The sequence below is a fragment of the Triplophysa dalaica genome, chromosome 21 (assembly GCF_015846415.1).
Source record: "Triplophysa dalaica isolate WHDGS20190420 chromosome 21, ASM1584641v1, whole genome shotgun sequence".
Lineage (NCBI taxonomy): Eukaryota > Metazoa > Chordata > Actinopteri > Cypriniformes > Nemacheilidae > Triplophysa > Triplophysa dalaica.
Window position 1 is genome coordinate 4,438,387 of NC_079562.1, and position 17,495 is coordinate 4,455,881.

The 17,495-nt window shown below is 38.4% G+C and overlaps 3 protein-coding genes across 3 annotated transcripts; 2 read left to right on the plus strand and 1 right to left on the minus strand.

Annotated features, from left to right (window-relative positions):
• Positions 1-234: 234 nt before the first annotated feature.
• Positions 235-3,451, plus strand: si:ch211-227n13.3 (uncharacterized). Its single transcript, XM_056735088.1, has 6 exons — positions 235-374; positions 925-985; positions 1,117-1,723; positions 1,806-1,884; positions 2,163-2,276; positions 2,562-3,451. The coding sequence occupies exons 1-6, from the start codon at positions 331-333 to the stop codon at positions 3,244-3,246; spliced, it is 1,590 nt and encodes a 529-aa protein (XP_056591066.1). The 5' UTR covers positions 235-330; the 3' UTR covers positions 3,247-3,451.
• Positions 3,452-3,733: 282 nt separating this feature from the next.
• On the plus strand, positions 3,734-8,094 carry nxph2b (neurexophilin 2b). Its single transcript, XM_056735075.1, has 3 exons — positions 3,734-4,452; positions 4,741-4,854; positions 6,761-8,094. Exons 2-3 carry the CDS (start codon positions 4,810-4,812, stop codon positions 7,520-7,522), a joined length of 807 nt encoding a protein of 268 aa, XP_056591053.1. The 5' UTR covers positions 3,734-4,452; positions 4,741-4,809; the 3' UTR covers positions 7,523-8,094.
• Positions 8,095-9,129: 1,035 nt separating this feature from the next.
• spoplb (speckle type BTB/POZ protein like b) lies at positions 9,130-16,705 on the minus strand. The gene is made up of 13 exons (XM_056735619.1): positions 16,544-16,705; positions 15,269-15,374; positions 14,915-15,043; positions 13,862-13,987; positions 13,656-13,777; positions 13,321-13,472; positions 13,104-13,231; positions 12,683-12,860; positions 12,061-12,116; positions 11,208-11,330; positions 10,981-11,123; positions 10,812-10,865; positions 9,130-10,289 (listed from the first exon to the last, which is right to left on the minus strand). The coding sequence occupies exons 4-13, from the start codon at positions 13,937-13,939 to the stop codon at positions 10,145-10,147; spliced, it is 1,179 nt and encodes a 392-aa protein (XP_056591597.1). The 5' UTR covers positions 13,940-13,987; positions 14,915-15,043; positions 15,269-15,374; positions 16,544-16,705; the 3' UTR covers positions 9,130-10,144.
• Between the last annotated feature and the right edge of the window lie 790 nt (positions 16,706-17,495).

Genomic DNA, 17,495 nt, shown 5'->3' on the forward strand with positions numbered 1-17,495 from the left:
AAATCTTAGATTTGTATTGCCAGAGCATTTGTAAATTGTAAAAAGTGCAAATGTATACACACAGAACGAAAGATAATAATTATAGTAATAAAATAATAAGTATTATGTGTGTAGAGCAAGCTCAAAGTGGATTACTTATACATGACAATATATATAAAAAGTTTAAACAAACAACTATTGAATAAGTATAGTATATTTTGGCGCCCCCTAAAGGCCGCCATCGTTCAACTGCAACTTCCGGTTCATGACGAATCGCGCGAGGTTCATGTCTGACTGAGTTTATCAGCATTGCGTTTCTGATAAACCTGCAACAAATTCGGATTAAAAGTGATGGACGTTACCGAAGAAACAAACTACGGATATTTCAAAAGAAAGTAAGAAATGTGTGTCAGGTTTTGACAAGGAGTTTTTCCCAAAATGCTGTTCACGATACTGAACAAGTTCAATGTAACGTTACTGTAATTGAATTAAGAGAAAAGCACTGAGTTGAACAGCATGAACAAAATAGTTATGAGATCATTTTATAATATCAACCAAATAAAACGAAATGTTTATGAGTTATCCTCTCACTTCATGTGACGTTAACCGTGGCCGTGTCTCAAAACAAAAGCTTTGATGGCCAAAATGCATCTTCGTTACTATGTTTTGAAACACAGCCTGTGTAACTTTGTGTGTAATTTTTCTTATGTGGTTTGCACTTACGTTTAGTAAGTGTATAGTTTTAATTATTGTTACTTTAAGCTAACATGTAACATGCACAGAGCTTTGGTTCTTTGCAACATAAAAAGTCAAACGCGCGCGCACATAAACATCAATTTGCCATCTTGGCATCACAGGTTGGTTAGCATATCAGTCAATGACGTGTACACTTGTGAGATTAGTTAATATCAGCGTGTTGTTTGTTTGAATGACTGTTGTTTTCAGGGAATGGTACCAATACCTCGTTAACTTTCCCCAAAGAACAGAGTCAGGATGCTGCAGAGAGGTAGAAGATCTTCCTAATGAGTCAGAAAAGACCAATTGAGAGATTATATTTGACTGTCAATTTCTGTGATTGTCTCGTTTGTAAATATATTGTGGTTTTGATCCTCGTCTAAATATTTTAAATCATTACAGGTAAATGTTTTGGTCATCAGTGAGGTCACAGCCAGATCCGTCTCCATGAAACTGCGACGAACTTCGGTCCTTAAGAGACGACAGCAAACGGACTTGAAAGAAGGGGAAAGCAACAGGGTTTCAAGGCATGGGTCCATTGGCAAAAAGGCTACTTCCACCAGAACTGAGACCAGCTCTGTGCTGTTATCAAGTGACACCGACCCTTGCCAGTCGGATGGGAATATTATTGATCTCACTGTTGGGAATAGAAAAGGAATTGAACAAGGAGAGACTCGCGCGATTGTAAAATCGCAAGGAAACTCTTCGGGAATGTGTCAGAAGATCTCCCTGGCTTCATCTGCAATGGCCGAAGACACTTTAGGAAAACTCAGAGTGATGAATAACACAAATGTGCCAGAGGCGAGATCTAGTAACCCTCTTGTATCAGAAAGAGAGGACGTTGAAGAATGTGTTCCCGCATTGGATGAATTCAGCGCTGAGTTTACCGTGGAGTCGGGTCCCAGCTCTCCAAATCTTGATGTTAATACCGCAAAGTGCAGAGAATGCGAAAGGCTTTTCTCCAAGATGAGAAGACAGACACCTTCAAAAACGAAAAACAGAGACAAGAGTAGGCATCTCTCTTTTGAGAAATAGGGGTTTGATGATGTATATTTGTGTTGTCTAAAGATGTGTATTTCTTTATGTAATAGATCCAGCATCTTTGTCCTGTGACCACTGGGTTCTTCTTAAGAAGTGGCACCCTCAGCGAGGTCGGCATAGGAAGAGGGGGTATGTAGAGCTGAATATTGAATGTCACAATAGTATTTTAAAAAACGTACATCAAAGCTTTGTTTGTCATTAAACAACAGCAGCATTTAAACTTTTTTCCTAAATAATTTCATATGTGCATAATACAGCGAGAATAATAACCAGAATGACACTTAGGAGTCTTTTATGTGTAAACAAGAAACATGTCACTTGTAGTGATGATCTGTCCCATCTAAAGATAATTTTTCAACTAAGTGAGAAAAATCAGAATGTTTAAAAATACCAGTGTTATATTTTAGGCTATTGTGGACCAGCCTAAGCCAGATCAGAAAGCTGCCGGTACATGGCTACGATTCTGCAGAGAGAAACAGAACTCAAACTTTCTGCTCCAGACCTCATGTGTTTCAGAAGCGGTAAATCCAGACAGCATTCACTATCAAAACTGAAATTCAGATTAACCTTTGGGTTTCAGTATTAGTGCACATCCAAACAAGATTTTTAAGCACAGTTTGTGCCAATATAAAGTAGTTGTAGTGTTTGAGAAACAGGAAACCAAAAATAAAGTTTTGACTATGTGTGTTTGAAGTTTTTTTTATAAAGACCCAAAATACATTTTATATTTTGATATTTATAGGAACATACTGTAACGTATTAAGTACTGAAACAATATAAGTTGATTTTAATGTGCATGTGTTTAGGAACTTGAGACGTTGCAAATATTTGGCCTCCATTCAGACTGACCCATCCTTGACCAAAGTAAAGCCACGGCAGCGTAAGAAACACCGAGCTGCACTCTGGCCGAACATCAGTGGGACGAAACCAGCTAAAAGGAAGCCTTCCATGAACAACACTTTATCCCAGCAGCGTTTTTCACCCAAGCTTAGCATCAGTATTAGACACAAAGATAAACCACAACCTAATGATAGCTCAAGATTGGACACAAGTTTGAGGCAGAAGTCCAAACAGAAGAGGAAAGATTTTCAGGACAGATCTGACAAGCAGGAAGCATGCGATGGCATAGAGGGAACACGACGGGTGCTAAAGTTTGATGACATGCCTGAAGTCGTTGCCGTGGATACTGCAGAACAGAGCCGGGGCCCTCAGCGACAGCTTGAAAGTGGAGAGATTTGTGAAGCTCAAAATTGTGTCGAGACCAAGGACTCGGATGGCCTGCAGGAGGAGTTGTTTGAAGATTCGGATGATTTTAAGACACCGTCAGATCTGTTCAGCTTGAACCCTAAGATTAAAAGAGGGGGCCAAAAAACAGTCCCAGTCTCCGGTGAGACCAAACCTACCAAAACCTCTTCTACAGCAAACTTCAGGTCCATGTTAGCCACTATGGTGAAGAATCAGAACAAGATTATTAAAGAAACCTTTCAGTGATTTCTTTCTGCGAGAGTATTTTTGCAAGTAAGCATTGAGGCCTAGAAATGGCTTGGTTTTGTGAAGAGGTCTGCACAGATTTGCTCTGTTTTTGATCAGTTTGCAATAATAATTCTAATCTTTAAACGATTTAGTGAATATTTATTGTATTGTTACGTTACTTCTGTTCTGCAATTTCATTTGCATCTGTAAATAATAAATCGTGCATCGACAGAACTGTTTGGCTGTGTTGGTCACTTGTCAATAGCCAGAAGTTTATCATCGATAACAACCACAAGGTGCCACTGTTTTCAAACAAACATACGTCTGCGCTCGCATACAACTGTTATTTCTTTTTATTTTGCATTGTTTAATTGTTATGACATACATAAATCTTACCATTTTCCAGAAACAGAGTGACTAAAAATGGCATTTTGTCATCTTAAATGTGAACTCTGCACAATGCAGAAATGATATAAACCAATGAAAGCGTCTATGTTACTCTTTGTTTTAAATGGTAACTATGCATATCCATAGAAAAATGTGTTTGCTAAAATGGGCTTGTTTTTTGTTAACACACATGCTTTTTGGGTTTGTTTAGGTGAGCATTATACAGCATGTTTTGGAAGGTTATGGTCTTGAGAGGTTAAACAAACAAAAATCTTTAAAACACGTTGACCCCCAAAAGATAAACTCCACCTTCAAGGCAAGTAGTCGACTGTTTTATGAACCAACAAAGTGCTTCGTAACACCACGCGGTTTTAAATGGGTTAACATGCATAGAAGACGTTGGAACTGTTATTGGTGCTGATGTTGAGGGGTAGGGCTCAGTGGCTCCACTATTAAAACTCAAAAGCACTCATCCACTCGCAGAGCATCGGTTAAGACATCGAGCGGACAAGAATGCACCAAACCCCGGACTTTTACCAAGAGGAGTGTTAAGTTTATTTCTTATGGACGGACAATCACATAGAGTCTTAATCGCGTTACGGTAAAGCGCACAGTCAGATGAGCAGAGCTAAGAGGATTTAATACAGCTGGACATGAGCCACGTTGAGTGAAGAAGATTATATTGTTTTAATCAAAAGCAAAGAAGTTTGTATTGCTGCTCACTTTAGTTTGCGCTCTGGAGGAGTGATGTTTATCTGTTGTGTGATATCTCTGAAGTGAACTGTTTAAGGATGCTCATTTTACAAAGATGCATGGCGTCAGCCTCACAGTAAAAAGGTGAGTTATTCTTAAAATGACCCTTTAATATTTAATGATAAAATGAATATGTTTTGTTTATTTTAAACTCAACAAATTTTAACCCGTTTTTATAATAGTGTATAATTTAAAAGAAGCATAAAACCATTACATTTAATTACAAGACAGTTGTTTCTTGATACTGAACATGGTATTTCTGGACTCTTAAGTGTGTGACCTTTCTTGTTACCTGTAGTTTAAAAGACATAAAACTATTAAAAAGCTTTATATTTATATAAATCTCATTGTTTTTTGTTTGTGTGCATACAGACACACGACTCTTTCACGACTGGACCTGATCTTTACAAACCAGAATCTGGACTCGTATAACTGACAGAGATGTGCCAGTGTTACTCTGCGCTGCTTTTGCTCTGTTTGTACATGGTATGTGTTTGAATTGAATTATTTATTCTAACTAAATTTTTTTTTTATTAAAACAATAAAGATTTGAAAGTTTTGATTGTGACTGTCTTGTGCAAGTGATTTTTTATCTGTCAGGCTCGCACTGGCGAGATAGAAAAAGAGAATAAAAATACTGATATGCTTTACATTAATGGTAATAATGACTTCATTATTATCATTTGTAGTTAAAGTAGTAGAAGTGGTACTAGTAGTAATTTACTTTTTTTATTTTTATCAGTCACCCTATTGACAATTAATGTTCCATTTCATACATTTTTGTTATTATTGATGTACTATTGGTTTCAATTATTTCATTGTTTTTGAACAGGACAGTATTTCTCTCATTACAGGCACCTCTCATTTCCTCTGCAAATCTTTATCCTGCTTCCACAGGGCCTCTAATCCTTCAGTTTTACTTATTTCTCAAATGTGTGCTTGCAGTGTGCATTTATTTTCAAAAGATTAATTCCAATGCATATGAATTGACTTTAGAAGCCCCATGCAGAGGTTAATTTAAGGTTTTAGCCCATAAACCAACCGAAGATGAAATGACAACCTGCGTGATGGCTCAGTCTTAAATCATCTCTCAAGAGACTTTTATTTTCATAACCTACACTCAGGCTTTTAACATTCAGTTTTTTTCTGCATCGTTCCACGCACAAACTAGAAAATGTCGGATTAGGAACAAGTCCCAAATCTCTTGACTTTAAAGAGAATGAAAGTGTTCATTATTTTTCTAACAAATAAATCTCTTTCCACTGAGAAGGGATTAACGGGGGAGGAAAATTATCCAATTTCCACTTTGTGAAAGAGTTTATGGTGAAATTTTCATACATGTTTTTCAGAGGGCAGTGGCAGTGTTTTGGTCTCTTGGATTTGGAGAATAGAGAAGAAACCAAACATGGTCTAGTCAGACAAAATCACATACAACCAATACGCATCAGGCTCTGAGCTCAAAAACATTAGCATTTTTGAAGAACATGATGTTTCAATTCTCGTTTTTGAATCGTGTGGTTTACAGGATTAATGATCTTTCTCTACTAAATATCTTGTTGCTTGGTTCTCTGAAAATAAACAAGAAATGCGTATTCAGACATACTCCAAAGGATTGTAATCAAACAGCCTTTTGGGACATAAAAGTAAAGATGTTTCTGGATAGAAAGATTACTGACCGAGCAGCTCCGCCCTGTTGTTCTTACCATCATTTTTATTATTGTTTTACATTGTTTCATAGCAGCTGATCAGAAAAAAATATGGCAATACTAATCTTTTCAGTTTCTCATTTAGTTCCATTTACTAAAAATGTCACGACAAATTTATATTTATTTCTGGGCTGTTTTGTTAAGAAAAATGAGTTTGCATGTGTTTAGGAGTGTGTGTTTGTTTATGTGTGAATGTCACTGACTTTTGGTGAAGAAGGTGATTATTTTGTTACTAAACTCTCTCCTCACGGGGCTTTCACAGTCTCGCACGGTTACATCCTGTTTGCATCATTAAAAACAAAACAGTTTGACGCAGCTTTCTGTTTCTCTTCCTTTTAATCTTCTGATTATTCATATCAGTGATGCTCAGTTCATTCTCTATGTATTCTCATCTTTACTGTCAGGTTATTCATGTTTTTATATTATCATTGGGCTAGCTTGTGCAACATGTACATTTGTACAGATTATGTTACAAATAACATTTTGGTAATAATTCATAATATATTTTGAAAAAAATCATTAAAAAAATCCATCCGTTCCTATTGGATGAAAAGTTTTTTTATGTTTGCTTACAAATGCTGTTGCTTTTGATATTATTGAAAAGCTTTGCATCCACTGTGTGTGCACTGGTTCTTTGACTATAAATATTTTGGCATGTACAACTACAACTGCTTTTGTCTTTGAAGGTGACTTGCGGAACAGAGCTCAGAACAGCTGTGTCGCCTCTTGGTTGGAGTAAAAGTGATAAGGAGGCGAGCATCTCCCCTCCCGACTCCCGTTCCGGGATTATCAAATCCCTGCGGCTTTTCCCCCACCCGTCCCAATCTAACGCAAAAAGCCGTGATGCTGCACCAGACCCTGGAGCACTAGATCTGTGGACTTGGTTATCCAACCTCACCGACACAGAGGGAACCCTATCCAGGGCCAAACGCCGTCCCTATGTGAAAACAGGCAAGTTTAAGAAGATGTTCGGCTGGGGCGACTTTCATTCCAACATCAAAACAGTCAAGCTAAACCTTCTCATCACAGGGAAAATCGTCGACCACGGCAACGGAACCTTCAGCGTCTATTTCCGCCACAATTCCACCGGGCTCGGCAACGTGTCCGTCAGTCTGGTCCCCCCCTCCAAGGCTGTAGATTTTGAGATCATGCAACAGGAAATCATCCAACAGGAAACCATAGAGGTACCTAAAGACAGTAAGGCTTTTAATTGTCGCGTGGAATATGAGAAGACAGATCGCAGCAAGAGGACATCTGCTTGCAGTGACTTCCCGAACAGGGTCTGTCTCCAGGAGCAGACCCAAAGTCATGTGTCCTGGCTTTGCTCCAAGCCCTTTAAAGTCATTTGCATCTACATTGACTTCTTCAGCGCAGACTACAAGCTGGTGCAGAAGGTCTGCCCTGACTACAACTACCACAGTGATACGCCCTATACTTCTGTGGGATAACACTGCCAAGATTCCCTCTTCCTGTTAAACAAAGAACCGGATGCATGGAAGCAGAGCTCAGAAACGGACTCACCCTTTTTATCCTTTCTTCAGGATGACACAACGATGGAATTCTGTTATTCTTTACCCGCACAACTACATTCTTGTGTTTTACAGAAGAAAGTTATGCATGTTTGAAACAACATGTCGTGTGTAAATGATGGCAAAGTTTTAATTTTTAGGTAAACCGTCCCTTTAAAACTTTAGATCTGAAAATGCTATAGCTAATGTCTAAATCTCATGCTTCTTGTCCAAACAAGAATAACACGTGTACATGCAACAGTGACCCCATTCTCAGTGACCCTTGTGATGTCATCAGTGTGCAGTTTCTAGATTAAAAATGTCAAATCAACATGGCTGGGATTTTTAGGAATAGAAAAATGTGAAACATTTAGTATTGATGTCACTTGTGATTCCCTCTATTTCGTAATTTCTGTGTTTACAATATAAGATTATTATTGTCATAATGTGCTCCACTATCTCCCCAGTTTTTGTTTCTGTTATTAAAAACCACATCTGTTAACTGGAATTTACTTAACAGTCCCTTGTGTGTTTGTTTCTTCTCACTGATTGTATAATATTGATAGAGATTGTTACAAAGATGCTCATGGTGGACAAAGCAAATCAGCAAAACAAAAAAAAGTCACATCTGTGCCACAGTTTGGTGTTACTAAATCCTCTCAAAACAACAAAGTATCCTTCTGCCACAACCAGTGTTTGAAAATCTCCTTATGCTGTCAGTTTTAACAGTGTCATCTGGCAGTTTAACCAATAATCTATAATGAATCTGTGATGAATAATACACAGCACCATTTCACAGCAGCAGACCCTGTTTAGAACATTTATACGTTATGTCAGGTCATATGCACAGACTCTAATCTTTAAATCGTACACGGTGTCAGTGAAGGTCTGTGATCGAAAGCCTTGACAAACAGGGTGTTTGAAGATTTGCACCACTCGGATCTCAATTTGTCTCCAGATGTTTAAAGACTAAAGTGATTCAGAGACTTGTTCCAAGTACACATTAACATCCAGGTAGCGATGCATTTCATTTAACACTTTTATAAAAAAATCAATTCTTTACAGATTGTTTTACAAATAAGTTTGAACAGATGCAAAAATCACTTATTTTAAACAAGTGAAATATTTCATGTAAACAAAAACATAACGTGCCAAGTGGGACTAGGACTAAGAAATAACCAGATGAATTTTGATTTGACTAAAATGTTAACATGTAACAATAAGGTTCCATTTGTTAATATTAGTTAATGCAGTAACTAACATGAACTAACAGCAACATTTGAGAATTGTTATCTTTGTTAAAGTTAAGTAATACAAATGCAGTGTTGTTTCATGTTACTTTATTGTGTATGCAAGATTTGTTTAAAAACAATTCTAAACTAAAATGAAAGGGATAATGACCCAAAAAGGAAAATTGTGTAATTTACTCACCCTCATGTCATCAAACCTGTTTGACTCTTTTCCGCAGAACACAAATGATGAAGATCTGGAACATCTTTTGTGTTTTGCGGAAGAAAGTCATGCACGTTTGAAATGACAATAGGGTGAGTAAATGATGACATTTTCATCTCGGGTGAACTATAACTGACATGCTGTAGAGAAAGATTGTTCATCGGTAGTTTATCCGAACTAACATAGTTAACATGTGTAACAAATGCAACCTTACTGTAAAGTGTTGCCCTTAAAAAAATCATGCACAAATTTGACGACTTTGCCATTTTATTTCCAAAGCAATAAATCAAAGTTCTTCTGAACCACAATACATTTTCAAACACAAAGAACTCTCCTGTTCCGTAGAGTACATTAACGATGGAAAATAAATTCACCTTCATCTAAGGTCAAAACTAACTCTGTGCGAAAAGGGGGAAAACAAGTTCTGTAAACAACACGGTAAACAAATCTTCATATTTACCAAACAGTTGAACTTGGTGCAAAATATCGACATCTTTACCTGTTTTCTTCTAATACTCAATGTGAACTGCCTCACATTTCACTTCACAACCTCAGTTAATACCTACGCCAATTTGAACGATGATAACCATGAGTCATTTCGCCAGCAATATGGGCAACATCATCACTTTTAAAAGTGTCAGTGGAGACGAACTTTGCACTTGATGCTTGTGCGTAGCTATGCGTTTAGTGAGTGTATACTTTGTTTTCCGAAAAGTTCACAAGACCAGACGTTACCCCGCCCCATGACCGTAACATACAAGATCATAAACACCACCATGTTAAAACTACTGCATTATGTAGGAGCTAGTGCAATCCAGACAGGTCTGGGATCAGTCGTAGCAGGCACATAGCTACATGTAGAGACAAAGGAACAGGGGCGAATCCTTAAGGCCATTTTCCAACGAGACTTCAGCAGCCCATAGTAAACAGCATGGCTGCATCCACTGCGAAGTCCATTTCTTCTTCCTCTCGTGCAGAGACCACAGTGGTTTAAACAAGCCACTTTGTTGTGTCTTCGATAAGGGCGAGTGAAAGGGGGTGGGGGAAAGGGCTTTGTGGGGTAGTTGCCTCCTCATGCGTCATATTCTATGCAGTCAGTGAGGGCAAAGGTCAGGATTGTTTTAGCCGTTTCCTAGGCAGACCGAAAGGGGGGCACTGGGCGGAGGCGAGAGCGCGGAAAGCCTCAGCAACGAGGTGAGGATGAGACTGAATCATCGCCTTCCAGCCCGCCGTCTCCATTATATCTGCAGCGTGACTGCAAAAGCGAAAACAAACACTTATCACAAAACAGTTTCCATTTATAAAATCAACAAAATAACCAAGATTAGTGAAATTATGCCGATTAAAAGGAATGTTCTGGTTTCAAAACAAGTTAAGCTCAAAAGACGACATCTGAGGCATCTTTTAGCTGGTTTGGTATAGTAATGCACTAACAACAAGGCAATGTTCTGAATCTTAATTCTGATAAGATAAGCCTTGTTCCACGCTGATAAATACCCTAATAATCTCTTTAAATCATTTTTAGCAATGTGACTTCAGCCGTGTGAGGTGGGTGAACTTCTGGTTATGTGCTACTCTGTCTTTATATCTAAACATTCTTGTAAAATACGTAACTACACAACAGAAAATGTAGCATCTTGTTAAAGCCCTAATGTGTTTTAATAGCATGTATGTTTATTCTTACAGGTATCGCTTGGGGCACAAATGGGAGCTTATTTTAAACTTAAATAAACGGTCCTTTTTATGTGTGAAGGTTGCAACAAGTTGGCACACATACTTGCTATTCCAGTTTTTGCCATCCTTACAGCCCAGCTGTCTGAGAACACTGCACCTGAGGAGAAAAACTAAACTAAATAAATCCGCCGCTAATAGATCCTATACTTCCTGCCCTGTCACTTCGTCAATCAAATCAAAGAATAAATGTGATTCTTCGTGTGTGTACTTGCCTATTAATGAAATCGATGGCTTGTGCTTTAAGCTGCTCGGCGCTGTGGAGGTCGGCCAGAATGAGGATGTCAGCCACGTTCTCTACAGACAGACTGTTACAGAGAGCCTCTTCACATAATACTTTTAATCTTTCTAGAGCATACTGTACAGAAAAACAAACACACTGGAGGTCAAATACAGGTATAGCGCCCATCAGAACTTGAGAGATCTCTTCAAAACCTTATACCTTGTCTGCAGCCGCTAACAGGTTGTCAGCCATTTTCTCAAGGTTAGGAGCTTTACCAGTGTAAATAAATACCATCATTTCCCTAAATACCTCCGGGTCAACATCACTGATGTCCACACGGTTCTGCAATGGAATCAGAAAATGAAATTCAACTACATTGTATAATATGATAATGTGGTTTGGACATTGAAAAGCACAAAGGCTATTGTAAAACAATTATTTGGTCCAGTTGTCAATGGGAGTCAATACTGTGTGTCATCGAAGTTGCACTTTTAAGTTCTTTGTTTGGTTAGATATTGGCAAAATCCACTGTCACGCATAAAGAGTGAATAATTAAAATGATTTATGACAAAAAATAGAAAGGACAAAATATGTATATACATATACAAAAAGTAGTGATTATGAGGCCATTCACATTTCGCGTCTTAAATATTCGTTTTTTAAATGTAGATGTGCAACAAGCGTGCTCAAATAGGAAACGACATGGTCGTGATGCGCATGCGGTGCAACGCTCCCGCTTTTCAACTTTTATCGCAACACGCGCACCACAGGTCATGTGACAAGAACAAGATAACCATATAGACAAGCTCAGTGAAGATGGAGACACGATGATCAAAGCGTTATTAAATATAGTAGCAAGGTGATTGCAAGGTATTTTCAGTGCATATAATCCTTTATACCTCCTCGTCAATGGCTAGCGTGGCCCATGGTTGCTTAGCAACGACGGATGCCAGAAGAGCTCAAACTCCTAGGTGCTTTGGGAAAAAAAGGAGAAAGCAGTGTGGCTCGCGTTTTCCACACGGTTTTAGATGCGAAATGTGAATCGCCCCTATTTGTTTCTATCTTAACTTACTTTTTTACTCTCTTCCATTTTGTGTTCAAACATGGCATTGAAAACCGGCGACCTCGCTGTCAAGCCAAAAAAAAAAGATTAGCACACAACGGGTAACACGAATCAACAGTTTAAAGGGCCAGTTAACCCAAAATAAAAAGTTGTTTCAAATCTTTATACATTTCTGATGAACAAAGAGAAAGATATTTGAGTTATCTTGTTAACAAACAGTTCTTGGCCACCATTGACTACACCATAGTAGGAAAAATTACAATGGTAGTCAAAAGTGTCCTAGAACTGTTAGTTTTCCTAAATTCTCCAAAATTTTGTGTCCAAGAGTAATTTATAAAGCTATTTTTCCTAATATAGTAGTCAATGGGGGGCCAACTGTTTGGTTACAAGACATCTCTTCCAAATGCCTTCATCAGAACAAAGAAATTCATTAAGATTTGCAACAACTTGAGGGTGAGTAAGGAAGAATTTTCATTTTCAGGTGAACTGTTCCTTTAAGGGTATCATCTGTGTGTCCAGTACATCCTCATTATCATTTCACTAAACATTCTCTATCTGTGCATCGTCTTTTCAGCAACATAAAATCTGGGTTAACCTCAAACAGTCGATTTGTTCATATAACCAAGCTCACCTGCCAGTATGGATTTGTGCGCTTTGAACTCTTGCCCTCCAACGAACAAGCTGCAGTCTGTGAACCTGGAGCCTTCCCACAAATTACCCAGGTCATCTGAAAGTTGACACTCGGGAACCTTTAGCATGTTTGTGTTAGACTGGCCCGAGATATTTACAGAGTCCTGGACCACGCTCACCTAATCAGAAAGACACAGAAAAAGGATTCATTGTTTTCAGTAGTCAAACAAACGTTTTTATTGGACACTTAATGTATGTACACAAAGTGTACAAGGATGCCAAGCACCTGTGGTATTTATTGTAGCCACCGCCCAATAACGAATAAGGGTTTATATATTTTCTTCTATTTTGCAAGCATCTCATTTGACATCATTAGAGTTTATCTAATTCACATCCACAATACATTTCCAAGGTCAAGGTACCTCACAGAACAGCGTGAGCTTGTCATCTGGCAGCAGTCCGTTCGCTTCGTCTAGCAAAAAGTCTCGTCTGATAAACTTCTTGAAGCCCCAGTCCTTTCCCTGGACGAAGCGGTAGGCTCTTTGGCTTTCTAAAGGTGTGAGAAGAAAATATAAGGACTCAAAATACCCCATAGTTCACATCCACACTCAATCCTCTGAACTTTCCGAAAGGGCTTACCCATGGCTTTAGTTTCTTCTCTTTTGGCGTTTAGTAAAGAAAACTTGAACTTTGCTCTCACTTCACTTTTTGGACAACTAACAAGCAATAAGTACAGAGAGAGATAATCTTTACTCTCATCGTCCAGACCCTTTGGATTCACTCTCAAACACCTATAGAGAGAAGAGAAAGAACCTTTCAGTTGATGTGGATGTGAGGTTTCGCAAACCATGATTGAAATTAAGCTCCCAGTTGCCTTTATATGCGTTTGGTTTGGAAAAGTTGTGGGAATTCGGGAATGTAATCAAGAGGCCCTTAAGAGCATTTACCAACACGAAGAACGCGGTTAAACACACCATTTCATCTTGTCGTTGGGCCCGGATGAGAAGGTCGAGCTCCTCACGACTTCTCCCATCTCCTCCCGACAGAAGCTGAAGTTGTTTATTGTCCACATGTAAGAAAACTTCACAACTTTCACCTGCCGTAGAAAAACAGGCTTCATGCCTCGTGTTCTCTACTCAAACTCCATCAGTTAGTTTCGTTCTCTCCATTCCTCTCTCACCTGTGTGTAACACCAGCTCTCCGCCACAGGTCCTGATGTCATGTCCCCTGGGGGAGGGGGTGTGGGAACCCGCGACATGGCCTGTTTTTCACCCTTCCACGTCCCTGATTTAGCTTACTGCTCGACCTACACGCAAACAAGAGAAAAAATACAATAAATAAAATAAAACAATAAAATACAATAAAAAAAAAAGGTCGTAGTCAAAACATACACTGTGTTTAACAAGAAAGCAAACTAAATACTGACAATTCATGTTACTCAATGTTCCTATAGTTATTATTAAAAGTAGAGGCTCACAAATACTTGGCAACCTGCCTTATGCTGTTCCTGGAGTGTTTCATGTTTTTTGGGTGTTTTCATATATGTGTTTTTTATACATTTTATATTTAAGCATATAGCCAGACACTTTAATCTGATGAGTTAAAATGAAAGTTCATCCAATAGTGAAAATTCTGTCATCATTTACTCACCCTCTTGTCATTTAAACCCTGTATACTTTCTTTCATCCGCAGAACACAAAAGAAGATATTTTGAAGAGAGTCGGTAACCAAACAGATCTAGCTCCCATTCAGATTAATTGTATGGACACGAAACCAATGCAAGTGAATGGGTACCAGTTAACAACATTCTTCAAAAATATCTTCTTTCGTGTTCTGCCGAAGAAAGGAAGTCATACAGGTTTGAAATGAAATGAGGGCGAGTAAATGATGACAGACATTTTATTTGTTTATTTGCGTGCACTATCACTTTAACTTGTTTTAGATTAAAATGTCTACCTATATACCAAATGTATACAATACAACTTTTAGTAGCCAACGTCTCTATGAAACTGGTCCTTTCCCTCACGCGATGCAAGCCTATACAATTTCAATACCTGCCAGGTAAAATTAATATGCCCAAACAATTATAGAAAGTAATGCAAATCTCCAAAATAAGAAGAATGAATGATCAGTCCTGCCCATATGGAACATTACGACATGCAGGTAACACATTGTGTAATACTTGGTTTAGGAAAAGAGCAACAATAACTGTGCAATATTAATAAATTTATACCTTCTGTTCAGAGATCAGCTGTTTTGTTTTCCATGACATCCCTGGGCTCAAGCTCAGAGACACGCCGGCAGTGTGATTGGAAACAATGACTAACAGTGCAGACTGACCTCAGCCTCTAAACAAGCCATCCTAAACACACACACACACACACAAACAGAATTAACTAAACATCCCATTATGCATCTTATGGGTCCTTTATGACAGCGAACGAACTTGAAATCCGGAAAATTACTTAATGAATAAAACATATCAATGTTCCCACTAAAGATGACGACATAAATCAGCACACACCATTGCCCCTCAAGTCTTCATTCAGCCCATGCACAGACCACAGCTAGAAAAACACACACTCACTTCACAAAGACTGCTGAATCTCACTTGTGGGAGTTTTGTGAGTCTTCCAGAGCTTGGCAGGCAAGGATGGTGTGGGATGCCACGCTCAGCAGAGATTCAATGAACCCTGGGAAGAACAACAGAATTTTTACACCACCTCTACATTGAACGACGAACATTGCTTTATGATCCAAACGTGGCTCACATTTTAAATTACCGACCCCTAAAAGCAAATAAGCCACAAATATAAGAGACGTGAATTATTTAGGTTTAATGACATCATGAGGCATGTTTGGGAGTGTTGTATCATGCAAATGCTGACATCACTGGAGACTGTAGTAAATGGTGGAAAGGGCACTAGTATGATAACATATTTCAGAGATCAAGAATACAGCGTACACATACTTAAGATTTCACAGCTTGCTGTAAAATTGAAAGTCATTTAAGTGAAATAGGATGAATAATTATTTGTTTGACACTAAAGCAGAAACTTATTAATTCCCAACTTTGTCTGTAGAGTTGGAGCTGATACGAATGGGGACTCATGTTTATGGTCAACTTGGATGAATCATCATGGCTGATAAATCATGTCACTACTCCTTTATCTACTGAATAATCTAGGTCAACAACCTCAAGATGTCGAAGAAGTTTTGCAAAGCATGGTGTTGGCGGCGGTTAAAACCGTCGCGCTACGATACGTTTTTGATACATGAACATTTCTGGCGTGCTCACGCGATTCACGTACACGCGCAACAATGTAACAAACACACCGCAACAATGTAACAACACACGGGACGCATCCAAAACCAAATCATCCGGTATAACAAGTGAAGTTTCTCTAAACATCCAGCAGACAATCATGTCGGCTAATGCGCTACAAAACCAGCCCCATCCGCTCCAAGTTTCTGTTGCGAACCAAACCGCGTTTCGCGTAACATTCGTACAAGTATTTACGTACATTTACGCGCCGCGCACTTTCCCGTTAGATGCGATCGATGCATAAACACGGAGGAGAAAAAATAGTAAAGGAAAGCAAGTTAGCCAACCAAGGCTCGTCTCGTTTGGCCTAAATTCCATGCACGGCCCAAACAAGCGCAGAACCATAACAAAGGACAGCCAACAATTTTGCTTTCCGGTCGAAACAAAGAAAGACCCTTCTAGCAAAGCCCTCGCGTATCAGATTTGTTTGAATCAAAGTAGAACATAATATTAAGGATCGGTGAAATCGAGCAGCCATCTGTCTTTGTGTCAGTGCGCAGAACGGTGGTTAAAAGAAAGAAAAAATATTTTACAAACCTCTCAGACACTCCGCATCACAGACATAGAAACACGGTTCAATGTGTGACCTGAGTGAGACGTAGAAAGAATTTTGTGCGAAAGGAATGAACTTTTAAGCCGGTCTTTACAGATAAGGTGTGTTTTTTTTCTCCCTGTCTCTCATAGCGCTGCCTGCCTGCGCTTCGGCTCTACACAAAGCGCATGCGCGGAGAACTTCCTCCTGATTCCATCTGTTCTGATATAAAGCGCAGCTTACAATACGTTTTGATGTCTTGAAACTTGGTTAGGGTTATTAAAATAGCGTGGTTTAGTTCATTTATAACATGCTATATTGAAATACATTTTGTGGCGCATAGTTCAGCTTTGAACTTTGTTTGTCACTTGTTTGCTAACAAAGAATACATTTGCGTTGTGCATGTTGCTTGATGTTAAAATTATAGATATGTGATGCGCTTTTTCACATTTTAGATTTAAAATAAAGATACATTATAATTGATATACACAAACATGGATTAATTATAAAAAGTAGCATATTACACTATAACATAAAATAGATCATAAAAAATACATAAAATCAAAATACAAAATGTAAAATAGGTGTTTGTGTTAATTAATAATACATATATTTTTTAAGTGTTACCAAATTGGTTCTGTTTGTTAACATGACAAAAATCATTGCACATAGTCTGCCTTTTCTATAAATGTTTATTATTTTGTTTATAATGCAATTAATTAGATATTATTATTTGTATGACATGAGTCCTGAAAGAACCGGGGATCACAATACATTCCCCCCTCCCCATACACTCATACAAGACTCATGTGTGCCAGCCATCATGGACTAAAAATGTTTTTTATCCAACTTGTCATCTTTTATGACTTGGGGCATTCTGATTGGTATCTTGTCTGAGTGAATGAATGAGATGCCACACAATATATCATCATTTGATATCACGAAGTTAACAGTATT

Excerpts from the sequence above, each read along its gene's own strand:
- si:ch211-227n13.3 (XM_056735088.1), top strand. The coding sequence starts at position 331 with ATGGACGTTACCGAAGAAACAAACTACGGATATTTCAAAAGAAA. Across the intron at positions 375-924 it reads TACGGATATTTCAAAAGAAA|GGAATGGTACCAATACCTCG; the intron begins GTAAGAAATGTG and ends TGTTGTTTTCAG. Across the intron at positions 2,277-2,561 it reads CCTCATGTGTTTCAGAAGCG|GAACTTGAGACGTTGCAAAT; the intron begins GTAAATCCAGAC and ends GCATGTGTTTAG.
- nxph2b (XM_056735075.1), top strand. The coding sequence starts at position 4,810 with ATGTGCCAGTGTTACTCTGCGCTGCTTTTGCTCTGTTTGTACATG. Across the intron at positions 4,855-6,760 it reads TTTTGCTCTGTTTGTACATG|GTGACTTGCGGAACAGAGCT; the intron begins GTATGTGTTTGA and ends TTGTCTTTGAAG.
- spoplb (XM_056735619.1), bottom strand. The coding sequence starts at position 13,939 with ATGTCGCGGGTTCCCACACCCCCTCCCCCAGGGGACATGACATCAGGA. Across the intron at positions 13,473-13,655 it reads CCCAACGACAAGATGAAATG|GTGTTTGAGAGTGAATCCAA; the intron begins GTGTGTTTAACC and ends TTCTCTCTATAG. Across the intron at positions 12,861-13,103 it reads AGCTCACGCTGTTCTGTGAG|GTGAGCGTGGTCCAGGACTC; the intron begins GTACCTTGACCT and ends CTTTCTGATTAG.